The sequence below is a fragment of the Vicia villosa genome, linkage group LG4 (genome assembly GCF_029867415.1).
Source record: "Vicia villosa cultivar HV-30 ecotype Madison, WI linkage group LG4, Vvil1.0, whole genome shotgun sequence".
Lineage (NCBI taxonomy): Eukaryota > Viridiplantae > Streptophyta > Magnoliopsida > Fabales > Fabaceae > Vicia > Vicia villosa.
Window position 1 is genome coordinate 159,594,976 of NC_081183.1, and position 13,452 is coordinate 159,608,427.

Genomic DNA, 13,452 nt, shown 5'->3' on the forward strand with positions numbered 1-13,452 from the left:
TTTAGGTAAATTAAAACTGACAAACATGAACTGAAAAAACACACTTTGCACACATGTAAGATAAAAACGTTTTACATTTATCTAAGATCTTGTAGAAAATTCTGTTTGTTTCTAATAAGAAATGTAATAAAAAAAATCCCTTCCTTATGATAGACATTATGAAGAGGACTTCCCACAAAATAGATCGAACTTTGTTTACTAACCATATTATCGATTTGTAAGCTTGCGTAAAAAAAAATGAAAAATACAAAATAATTAAAGTTTTGTTAATGGCAAATTTACTCTTACAAAAATGATATTGTAAATATGGAATGGATGGAGTTATTGGTTTTTAATAGTATGATGTTGGTTTTTGTCAACGGTAGTCCTACGAAGGAATTCGAAGTGTCTAGAGGGTTGAGACAAGGTGATCCTCTCTCATCTTTTCTTTATGTCTAGGTGGCGGAAGGTCTTTTGGGGTTAGTGAGGAAATCCATTGAAGTTGGGGAATTTGGGAGTTTCTCCATAAAAGGTTCTTGTTGGGTGGACATCCTTCAATTTGCGGATGACACTTTGATTATGGGAGAAGGGATGTGGAACACATTTGGGCGATTAAGGTGGTGCTTAGGGCGTTTGAAATTGTTTCGGGCCTTAGAATTAATTATCATAAAAGCAAGTTGATAGACATGAATTCAGGGGTTCGTTTTTGGAAGCTGCTTCTTTATTTCTCTCTTGTAAAGTGGAGGAGAACAACTTTTATTTCCTTGGTATTCCTATTGGTTTTGATCCTAGGAAGGAATCGACTTGGAATCCTCTCTTGTTGAAGATGAAAAATAGGTCGGGGTTGGAAAAATCGCTTTCTAAATTTGGGAGGTAGAATCACTCTCTTGAAGTCTATTCTTTCTTCTTTGACCATAGTCACTATGTCTTTTTACAAAATGCCAAAGAAGATGGGAAAGAGTTTAATAGGATTCAAAGTAAATTTTTATGGGGTGGGGGTGGTGGAAGAAAGGAGAAAGATACATTGGGTTATTTGGAAGAATATGATTTTACCTTTTGACAAAGGGGGATTAGGTGTAAAAAACATTGAAGTCTTTAATTTAGCCCTCCTTAACAAGTGGAGATGGGGTTTTCTTCAAGAGAAAGACTTGCTTTGGATGAACGTGTTGAAATCTCGGTATGGCGATTTATGTTCTCATGTATTTTATGGTGGACGTCGCACTAAAGATTCATCTTTTCTCTCTTCTAGGTGGAGGGATATTATAAAAATTGGTACTTGTTCTTTTATGGATTCTATGGTTGAATGTTGCAGTTTTTCTATCCATAATAGTTTTAATATACCTTTTTGGGAAGCAAAATTGTTTGAGGGAATTATCTTGAAGGACGCTTACCCGGATTTATACAAGGCTTCTAGATTGAAGGGGGTGTCGGTAGCGGTCATGGGAGGGTGGAGAGAAGGGAGGTGGCAGTGGATCGATTTTGGGATTCCCGAGGCCATTTTGGAAGAGTTCGGCCTTTTGGAAGTTTCCACTCGGTTTGGGGAGAGGTTGGACTTTTTTGGTAGAACGTCGGAAGGAAAAGATGTGGTTTCATGGTCTTTAAATTTCGACTTGTATTTTTAGGTGGCTTCGTGTTACGCATTTAATGGGAAGACTCATATTCCTTTTGGACCATCGAACAAGTTTGATGATGCTTTTAAACCTGTGTGGAAATCGGATGTGCCTTTCAAAATTAAGGCTTTTGGATGGAGGCTCCTTATTGATAGGCTTCCAACAAAGGATATTTTAGTGTATAGAGGTATTTCTATTCCTTTAGATAACTTAAAGTGTATTTTTTTTGTGAACTTGGTGTAGAGAATAGAAATCATTCTTTTTTTGGTTGTTATGTTGTGAAGAACTTGTGGAGTGTAATAGCTCTTTGGGTATGTAAAGTGGATAGTTTGGAGGATGAGTGTTTGTCGAATTTTATGGATTGACATTTGTTCTTTTGTAAACAAAATGTTAAGGAAAGTAAGGTAGATGTTGTTTGGCTCGCCACCACTTGGACTTTATGGTTGGTTAGGAATGGGGTTTGCTCACGGGAGGAGGATAGGAACTTCAACGACACGATGTGGAACATAAAGCTCTTGGTTTGGAAGTTTTCTTTTTATGGGAAAATTACACATTCCAATTATTCTTTTTACGAGTTTAGCAAGGAACTATTATGTTATCTCTCGTAATTTTAATTGGCTGTAATTTTTTCATTTTTTGTTGGGTTTTCCCGTTTCTTTGTATAATTAGGTTGGAGAACCCTTAGTTCTTCATATTAATATATTTTGCTTACACAAAAAATACTTGAGTCAGTTTCTTGTCTAGGGACAAGAATATTGTTATATGTCCTACAACATTTAGAAAGATTGACCATGCAGTGAAGATTTTTTTGTGTAAGCAAGATATTATAAACGGGAGAACTAAGGGTTTTCTAACCTGATTACACAAAGAGACGGGAAGACCCGACAAAAAAAATAAAAAATTACAATCCAATTAAAATTACGAGAGATATAACTCGTAAAAGGAATAATTGGGACGAGTAATTATTCCATAAAATGACCACTTCCTAACCAAGAGCTTTATGTTCCACACCGTGTAATTGAAATTCCACCTCTCCTCCTGGAAACAAACTTCATTCCTAACCAACCATAAAGTCCAAGTGGTAGCAAGCCAAACAACATCAACCTTCCTCTCTTTAACCTTTTTTGTATTGAAAGAATAAAATGTCAATCCATAAAATTCGACAAACACTCATCCTCCAATCTATCTTTTTACCTACCCCATTTAGCAATTTCACTCCATATATTCTTTACCACCCAACAACCAAAAAAAGAATGGTTCCCATTCTCTACATCAAAACCACAAAAAGCACACTTTAAATTAACTAAAGGAATCAAAATATCTCTATACACCAATAAATCCTTTGTTGAAAGTCTATCAAGAAGAAGTCTCCAACCAAACGCCTTGATTTTGAAAGGCACCTCCGATTTCCACACAAGGCCAAAAGCGTCATCGAACTTATTAGGAGACCTTAAAAGGATAAAAGCATTTCCATAGAACTTGTAACAAGACGCCAGCGAAAATTCCAACCCGTAATCATAAGTCCAAAAAACCATATCTTTCCCATCCGAAGAAACACAAAAATCCTCCAACTTATCCCTCATAGAAAGAACATCGCCTATAAGACCGGAATTTTCCGTTAAAGCCGCGGAAATCCCGAAATCACTCCAACACCATGTCCATTCTAATCACCCCCCCTTGGCCGCCACCGACACTCCTTTTAATTTAGATGCCTTGTAAAAATCCGAAATCCTTTAAAATAATTTCCTCCATCCATTTTGCTTCCCAAAAAGGAGTATTAAAGCCATTATGAATATCAAACTTACTACAAGCAACAATAGGGTCACGATAAGAGCATATCAAATCTTTAAGATATCCCTCCACCAAGAAGAAAGGTGAGAAGAAACATTTGAAATTTTAGTGCCACATTCTCTACCTAACAAAAGAGAAGATAAATCACCATATCTAGAGTTCAAAATTTTAATCCAAAGCAAGTCATTCCCTTGAAGGATTCTCCATCTCCATTTGTTAAGAAGGGCTAAATTATAAAGGACAAACATTTTTATTCCTAATCCCCCTTTCTCCAACGGTAAAATCACTTTTTTCCAAGTCACCCAATATATCTTCCTCTTATTTTCCACTCCCCCCACAAGAAGTTACTTTGGATCCTATTAAGCTCTTTCACCACCTTCAACGACATCTTGTAAAAAGACATAGTGAAAATAGATTGAGAAGTGAGAATCGACTTCAAAAGCGTAATTCTTCCACTCAAATTGAGAAAACGATTTTTCCAACCCACCAACCGATTGTTCATCTTATTCAAGAGAGGACTCCAAGTCAATTCCTTCCTAGGATTAAAGCCAATAGGAATACCGAGAATATAAAAGTTACTTTCCTCAACTTTACAAGAGAGAAAGAAAGACGCGGCTTTCAAAAAGAACTTTTAGATTTAATACCAATAAATTTGCTTTTATGATAATTGATTCCAAGCCCCGAAACTAATTCGAACGCCCTTAACACCACATTAATCGCCCAAACATGCTTCCACACCCCTTCCCCCACAGTTAAGGTGTCATCCGCAAGTTGAAGAATATCCACCCCACGAGAACCTTTAATTTGGAATCTCCCAAATTCTCCTACCTCCACAGATTTTCTCACCAATCTCGATAAACCATCCGCCACCAAAACATAAAGAAAAGGTGAAGGAGGATCATCTTGTCTCAATCCACGGAAAACATCAAATACTTTAGTGGGACTCCCGTTACAAGAACTGACATATAACTATTAAAAACCAATAACTCCATCCAACCCCTCCATTACTCACCGAACCCCATTATTTTCAACATATACCACAAAAAAACTCCAAATTACTTTATCCTTTGCCTTTTCAAAATCCACTTTGAAAAGAAAACGATTCGCACCTTCTTTTCTTGCATAATCTACCACTTCATTAGCCACTAACACTCCATCCAACAATTGTATTCAGGGCACACAAGAGTTTTGGCAAGGAGAGACAATGGAATGAAGAACCCGTTTTATTCTCCCCGCCAAAATTTTGGCAATCGCTTTGTACATACAACCCACCAAGAAAATGGGTCTATAATAATCCAAACTAAGAGGATTATGCGTCTTCAGAATCAAAGTCAAAAAAGAAGAAGTGATGGCCTTTAAAATAACATTTATGGAGTAAAAGAACTTGGAGAAATTCACAAAATCCTCTTTAAGGAAATGCCAACACCTCTTTATAAATAAGAACGTATAACCATCCGGGCCGAAACTTTTATCTCCCCCGCATCCCCATACCGCTTCCTTTATTTCACTTTCTAGAAAAGGTTTTTCAATATCCACTGAAACTTCCTCACTAATACTTCTAAGTGCAACACCATCCAACCTCGACTTCTCTTCCAGTTCTACAAATTTCTTCCCAAAATGGTAAAATACCGCTCCCCTAACATCCTACACCGAGTCCACCATACACCCCTCCGAAATGATAGGTCCGATGTGATTAATTATCCTCTTTCCTTTCATAACCTTATGGAAGAAACCGCTATTAGAGTCTCCCTCCTTCATCCAATTCAACCTTGATTTTTGTGTCTTTTAAATGCCTATTGTTGTTTGTTATGTAGAGCAGGTTGTCTCTGTTTTATTTTACGAAGAAATCAAGTTTGGAGCCGTTTGATATTCGATTTGATGAGCACGTGCCAAAGGTTGCATTTCCTCATGGTATGATGATACGACTTGATTCTTTTAATACAATGTACCATTCTCTTGCGTTTTGGGCTTTGATGCTTTCGATGTCGGTTAGCATGACTTCTGATATTTTTAGAGGTTATTGGGGACATAGGCTTATTTGGGAGTTGGGGTTATGTTTCTGTTTATGCTCTGCTACTGTCCATATTTATGACAAAGTTGAGGCATATCCCTTTCGGAGGAGAAAGATCTTCGTGTGAACGTCGGTTGTTTAATCAAGTATTTGGGTGTGTGGAGATCAGATAAGCATAGATTGTTTGAATATTCTTTGAAGTGAGGATAAATATGTATCTTAGAATTGATTAAATGGTCTATTGTAAAACTGATTTTTGGTTATTTTATAAATATGAAATTGCTTTTAAGTATTATTCTAAATATTTTAGTAATTAAGTATAATTTAAATGAAAAAATATTAATAATTTTTTTATAATTTATAGCTTCTTGGGTTTTGATTAGAAGATTAAAAATTGGAATGAGCCTAATTTAGCTTGAGATTTACTATGAAAATTTTATGGCGATATTGCAGCTATTTAGTTTGAAAACATTAATATAAGACGGATAATTTGCTACATTTTTGTTTTGGTTTAAATGTAAAATATTAGCTTGAATTTTGCTAGGAAAATTTAGTCTAGATAATTAGCCACTCAATCCAAGCTACGGTACATATAGTAGTTAATCCACAACTAACCTCAGCCTAAATCAGTTTGATAGAGATTTACTTCAAATTAGCTACGGTTTTGATCGTAGCTAATCACAGGTTTTCTTGTAGTGATTCTCTCTAATTCGTTTTCACATTTTCTTAAGTGATTAATAAGACACTTACTTTAGGACGATTGTAGATCTATTTTTTTAAATAAATATAAATTTTAAGTGTCATTTCTTTTTACAAAATAGTAAGAGAATAAATTTGAAATTGAGGTGGGAACATAGGTGTTTCTTATATAAATTCGTCAATGAGTGGACATCAGACCGGGTTAGGTGGTTTCAGACCAAAAATGTCATCCAGTTGTTTACTTGGGAAAGTGGTAAACTTTGCTGGTCTCATTTTAAAGGTCACTTGCAAGATCGACCAATGAATCTCATAACAGCGTTTGTATTTTCAAAGAGTTTTTTTTCTAGGTTTTAAGTGTCTTCTTTGTAAAACAAAGTGTTCGAAACGGCGTCGAACCTTCACGAAATTGGAAATTTAAATTAGTGGCAATGTTTAAACAAAAACGTGTAAGGAGAGAAAATAAGTTTGAATGTAAAAGACATGATATTAAAATTTGCAGAAAAAGTAAGTGGTTCTAACATACATAGCCTTTGCTTGACTCATTTCGCTCGTTGCTTGGGTACTCTGAGTGTTTAGCGTGTAGGAGTTTGTAAAATAGTAAACCTCTTAAACTATGAACAAAGTTATTTATTTATAGTGTATAAAATTAACTACTTTGTGGAGGGTTCTTGATCCACTTAAGACTCCACGTTCGCTTCTTATAACATCCCTTCATAAGGCCCCACATTCTCCATTCATATGCTATTTCTCTCCAAAATTTCCCACTTCGCGTGATATGACCGATTCGTTTGAATTATTGGGCCTTTACTTGCTTCTTGGGCTCTTGGCGCTTTTGAGCTTATCAAACTATTTTGGCACTTTTGTCTCCTAGTCGACCAGGTGTGGTTCAGCACAAAGAACCTCTTCAATTCCTATCCTCCTTTGGTTGGATTTTGATCTTGGCCTAAAATCTCAGCCAGTAAATTTTCCCCCAAAATGTCCTTTTCGATTGGAAGAAAAAACGAATATTTTTCAGTTACTTTTCTTAGTGCGAGCTGACGTCATTTTAATGATGTCTTTCTTTTCAAACGTCAAATCAGTGCGCATGCAGCCACTTCCCTACTTTTTAGCATCAACTCCCTAGGATCGACGTGCCGCCAGCTCCAACAACTTCCTCAATGTTTGCCATTATCCTGACATGTGTTTGCCCATGTACCACAACCATCTCCACTTCCTTCCCAAACGTTTAGATTTTTTGTATTATAAATACCTAGTTAACTCTTTCAGCCTTCTTTTTACGCTCACCCGGTAATCTTCAATACTATTGCATTCTTTGCCTCTTTGTTTCAGTTTCTTCTAAGGTAATGCTCACGCCCTCCTGGGCCCAATTCCTGATGAGGTGAGGACTCCTAAAAAACTAGCGAAAGTTTTCCCAATCCATCCAAAAATAAGGTCTCTTGTTTATCATAGGAAAACTCTCGACCTTAGCCCCTCTTTTCGGGCTGTCAAGATTTTTCGCTCTGTACCTACTGCTAACCAGGAATATCTTTCTTGGTTGACTAATATTGAGAAGGTAAAAGGCGGCATTTGGAAGCAACAGGGTATTTTTGACCTGATTCAGCTTTCTACTGCTGGCTTGACCTATTGTCCCCATTTCCTGGTTTCTTCCCTCTATTTATGGGAATGGTCGACTAACAGTTTCCACCTCCCCTGTGGCATGCTTACGCCGACTCTGTTTGAAATTGTTGCCATCACTGGGATATATCCCACTAGCGAATCTTTCACGCCAACTGGCGAAGACGAGAATGTCATTCAATTCGACAAGGATACTATTGGATTTACTAAGTATATTGAGAGCTTCCATAACATGCAAATGGCCTCAATTTTTGATGAAGAGCACATTGCTTTACTGACTTTGTGGCTCTCGAAATTTGTCTTCTGCTGCCGCTCTTTGAAGGTAGCTAATAGATTCATTGTTTTGGCCCATCTACGTCACCAAGGCCATAATATTTGCCTAAGCGAATTAATCTTAGGTTCTCTTTATGGGTCTCTGAGTGAGGGGGTCGATCTAATGATTTGTGACCCATCAAAGCCCAATGCCAACTACTTTCTTGTTAGCCCATTATGGCTACTTCAGCTGTGGCTAAATGCTACCTTTAGCCATAGCCTAAAATTCCAACTTTCTGAGGCACAGGAAGTGTCTTTCGGTGGTTGAATCATCGAGGGGCGTCGACTGACTGCTATGACGCCTAAAGACGAAGACTTCTCCCTAAAGAGCTCTGGTTTTAATCAACCCTCTTTGAACCAATACAGGATATAGTTCAGTGTAATTCATGGGAATAGGATCAAAGGTTATCCTATTGCGATTATGATTAACAGCTTGAGGTTGGGGAGCTTGAACTTGCGGAGTGCTGATTATGGGAGCAAGATCAGATACTTAATGTTGAGCATAATATTGAGGCCTACGATGAAGTCTTTTGTCTTCATCTGAAACAACATTTGCTTTATTCTCCAACTTCTTGTGGAAGTTTCCATAAGGTTTCTTCCCTCCCCCCGAAGATTCAGCATTATGAGCAACTTTTCCACTCCTTATTCTCACTTCGAGTCTCTGACCAATGGTAACAAAGTATGTAAAGTTCGAAGATACACTTTCGATCATATTCTCCCCAAAGAAAGATGAAGGGGTATCTATAAACATGCGAGTTAGTTCTTTTTCATCCAAGGGTCACTCCACTTGAGAAGCTATCTCTCTCCAGCGTTGAGCGTACTCCTTGAAGGATTCCTTTTCTTTGTGAGATATACTTTGTAGTTGTTGGAAATCAGGTGCCATGTCCATATTATATTTATATTGATTCATGAAAGCATCATTCAAAACTTGAAAGCAACGAATATTGTTTCTCTCAAGTCCCATATACCATTTTAGCAAGGCACCACTCAAACTGTCCTGAAAGCAATGGCTAAGAAGTCCGTCATTCTTGGTATAGACAACCATCTTGTGATAGTACATGATCAAATGATTTCTTGAGCAAGTGTTTCCTTTGTACTTGTTGAACTTAGGAGTCTTGAATTTAGCAAGCATGACAACGTTGGAAACCAAATACATGTTTACAGCAGCAACCCCAAAGTAATCATTAGGTGATTATAAAAAACATGTTTTTGACATAAAAAGGTTATTATAGGTGATGTCCTTTAAACATAACATTTTTCTAAGCCTATATGGTTAATGGAAGTTTTGGTATAATTTATATGGTTAATTTAAATTTTGAAATAATTTATATGTTGTGCTTATTTTTTAGGGATTAATTTTATGGCGATGGATGATAATGAATTCGGTTTAGTCACACCCTTAAAAGTCTTCAATGATCAAGAAAATACGTCTGAGGAATGAATTCATGTGTGCGATGATGAACTCAAACTTGTGATTGGCAGGGTATTTGATACTTTAATAGAAGGGTAATTTTATAAAAAAAAATTATGCACATGCAGTTGGTTTTATTGTGTGTAGTTCGTCTGAAATAAAAGATAGAAATAGTGTTAGGTGGAAATATTTTCTTTGCTCAAAAGAGGGTTTTAAAGAGGTTAAAAAGATAGACCGCCTAAATTTCCTTTTAGTGAATGTAGTATTTCTAAATATAGAAAAAGAAAATTAACACGTGAGGGATTTAATGCAAAAATTGTTTTTAAGAGAACTATTAAGGGAAAATATGAAGTCTCAAAATTTTATGAAAGTCATTCACATGGACTAGTCACACTTAGAAAGAAATAATATTTAAGACCAGCCAGGAGTGTAAACGGTGTTCATAAGAGTATATTGTTTTCTTGTGGTAGAGCTAATGTGGAGACTTCAAAAAGTTATCATCAAATAATAAAGGAGCAAGTCGGGAGCTGTGAAAATATAGGATGCACACAACAAGATTTGCAAAATTATTCAAGAAATGTAAAAGAATTGATCAAAGACTCTCATGCAGATATTTTTATTGATAATTTAAGAAGAAAGCGTGAGATGAACCCTTCAGTTTTTTTATGATTATGAGGCTGATAATGAAGGAAAGCTTAAATGTCTGTTTTAGGCTGATGCTATTAGACGAAAAAATTACTCTTTGTTTGGCGATGTGATTTCATTCGACACAACTTACAGTACAAATAAATGTTTTATGATTTTTGCACCTTTTACTAGCATAAATAATCATCGTCAAAGCATAACCTTTAAAGATGCACTATTAACAGATGAAACAAATGAGTTGTTTGTGTGGTTATTTGAGGCATTTTTAAAAACAATGGGGGACATAAACCTGTTCTAATAATAACATATCAAGATCCGGCTATGAAGAATGCCGTTGAAAAGGTTTTAAATGGGTCCTCATAGATTTTGCATGTGGTACATTCTATAAAAACTTTCAGAAAAGGTGGGTGGTTCCTTAAATCAAAATAAAGGGAAGTTGTTTATTGTCTTTCTAATAATATTGCAAATTGTTCATGTAAAAGGTTTGACTCGAAAGGCATGCCATGCCGACATATTCTTTTTTATTAAAGGGGAGAGGTTTTAGTGAAATTCCAAAGCACTATGTTGTAAATAGCAATGGAGTAAGCGTTTTTGTTTAATTTGGTTTGTAGAAATTTGAAATTGAAAGGAGATTTATTTATATTAGAATGGATTGTTTAGACATACATAATGGATTCTCTAAACTCACACAAGTTTGCATAGTAGAAGTAAGCTACATTTATATGTACAAGTGTTTGATTCCCTTAATAAACTTTGATGCTACAAAATTATGCCAATTTCACTCAAAATGTAGCTACAGTCATTTTCCATCGAATATAACAGAAGCATTATATCAACTTGTGCCAAATGATATTAAAATCCCACGAAATTGCTTAGTAAGTTCAAAGTCTAAATCCACGATTTCAATAGAAAAATAGATGAAACATTTACATGATAGTTTATTACAAGATTACATACGCAAATTTAGATTGAGTTGGGACAGACCCATCCAAGTTCTACTACCCAGACATTTTTGATAAATTAACTAAACTATGAACAACAACAACTAAATTACGCTTAATAAAAACTACATTTGAAAACTAAAAAATTAAAATTAAAGTATCTCTCACCAGCCCTAACAATATAGTCTATAACAGCAACATTGGCCTTTAACACCAACTTCAGCATAAGTAGCAGTATAAAACTCCGAAGTTAACGGTATATATCAAGCTCCAAAGTTTATTATTTTAGTATCAAATTGAAATTGGGAAAATTTAATATTAAAATTGAACGCATAGAATCCATTAAAATTGATTAGATGAACAAAGTGATTCATATGAGAAGAGATAAAATTGGAGAAGAAAGAGTGAATACCGGGAAGAAGAGAGAGAAATCATGTAAATTTTGAGGAAACTGACATTTTTAAGATTGTGCAAAATAGTTTCAACGGCGGCTTTCATCCTCCTTCTCAATGCCATTTGGACGGCAAGGAACAAGGTTAGATTTCAAAACATTTTCTGTTCGGTTGAATCTTCCATCTCTTATATTCATGCTGCAACTTCCATGGCGGGGAACAGTTCTACTGCTACCTCTTTTGTTAATATGGAAGATTTTGTTATTATCAAGAGGTTTAATGTTAATATTCGTCCGCCTAGAGCGCCAAACATTTTGGAGGTTATTTGGAAACCCCCTCCTAAAGAGTGGATTAAAATTAACTGTGACGGCGCTGCTATTTCTTCGGGTCTTGCTGGTTGTGGAGGTATAGTTAGAAACAGTGATGGTATTTTTTTGGGAGCCTTCGCTTCTGGTTTGGGTGAAGCCAACTCTCTCACGGCCGAACTCTATGGTGCTATTCTTGCAATTGAGTTCGCCTTTGCGAGAAATTGGAATAACATTTGGTTGGAGACGGACTCGACAGCAGTTGTCAAGGCTTTCAACTCTCCGCTCAAAGTTCCTTGGCATATTAGGAATAGATGGTTGAATTGTATAGATATAATTACTAAATGGAATTTTATGGTTTCGCATATTTTTAGGGAAGGCAACAGTTGTGCAGATGCCCTCGCTACTCATGGGCTATCTTTACCTGACTATGCTCTTTTTTCCTCTATTCCTCCTTTCTTAAGGGCTGATTTTGTTAAGAACCGGTTAGGTATGCCGTTCTTTAGATTTGTATCTTCTTGATAGGGTTTTGGTTTGGTCCCCCCTATCTCTTGTAACAGTTTTTTGTGTCAATGCATCTTCATTTAAAAAAAAAAAAAAATCTTACAAATTAATCTAATGGCTGTAATTTATTCTCATTTTCTCATATAAATATACAATTCTCATAATAAAAGTCGTTATATTATATAATTGGAATTGGAACGAAAACAAGATCTTTTCTTTTGTAAGCAAGATATATTAATAGGGAGAACTTTTACACGAAAAGACGGGAAAACCCGATAAAAAAGAGGAAATTACAACCAATTAACATTACGAGATAAAAAGCAACGGATCCTTAATAAACTCTAAAAAGAAAAATTGGGATAAGTAATTTTCCCACAAAAAACCACCTACAACCATAGTCTTTATGTAAAACAAAATATATTAATATATATTATATTATTTATTATTAAATTAAATTAATTAAATTACATTATACTATCTGGAAGGGTATATTTTTGTTAGAACTATATTAATATTAGATAAACGTCCCTAAAGATAGAATAAGGGATGCTTATAACCTATTGCTAGACAAATTTTATTGTTAAAGTTTAAAAATTGTCCCCTAAATTATTTTTGGTTACATTTTTTATATGTTGGATAAAAGAGTGTTGTCAAAAGACAATAAATATTGTAGTGTTGTGATATTTAAACAGCGCCAAATCAACCCTCTGGCTGTAATCAAAGTCCAATATAATTTGTGGGAAAAATCCTCTTCCCAATCTCCATCGTTGGAGGTGGACTCTTGCTTTTTACATTTTTCATTGAAATATATAAAATTTTCTTCAGGGTCTTGGACAAAGGTATAATATTTTTATCTTACATGTGTAAATGGTATTTAAAATAAAAGTTTGCACTAATAATAAAATTTTACTGATGTTTTCATGTGCTCATTTCTTCAAATATGATGAGTAAATATATATTGAACTCTTGTTTCTTCAAACACCAAGAAATTACTCCTGAACCCAGGCTGAACACATAACCAGAAGTGCTTTTCATGTCACCAAGACTTCTGGCCCAATCACTGTCACAGTAGCCTTTAGCTTCAAGTTTAGAATTCTTTTCAAACCGGATTCCATGTTCCATGGTTCCCATGACATACCTTAAAACTCTTTTTGCTGCTCCAAGGTGTAAATGACTTGGTTTACTCATGAACATTGAGAGTAAACTAGCAGCAAACATCAAATCGGGTTGTATAGCTA

General features: G+C 35.4%; 1 protein-coding gene across 1 annotated transcript; it reads left to right on the plus strand.

Moving 5' to 3' along the window:
• Positions 1–11,614: 11,614 nt before the first annotated feature.
• Positions 11,615–12,232, plus strand: LOC131598195 (uncharacterized). Its single transcript, XM_058870820.1, has one exon. It carries the CDS (start codon positions 11,615–11,617, stop codon positions 12,230–12,232), a length of 618 nt encoding a protein of 205 aa, XP_058726803.1.
• Positions 12,233–13,452: the final 1,220 nt, after the last annotated feature.

What these genes read in the sequence shown, in the direction of transcription:
- LOC131598195 (XM_058870820.1), top strand. Translation starts at nt 11,615, where the DNA reads ATGGCGGGGAACAGTTCTACTGCTACCTCTTTTGTTAATATGGAAGAT.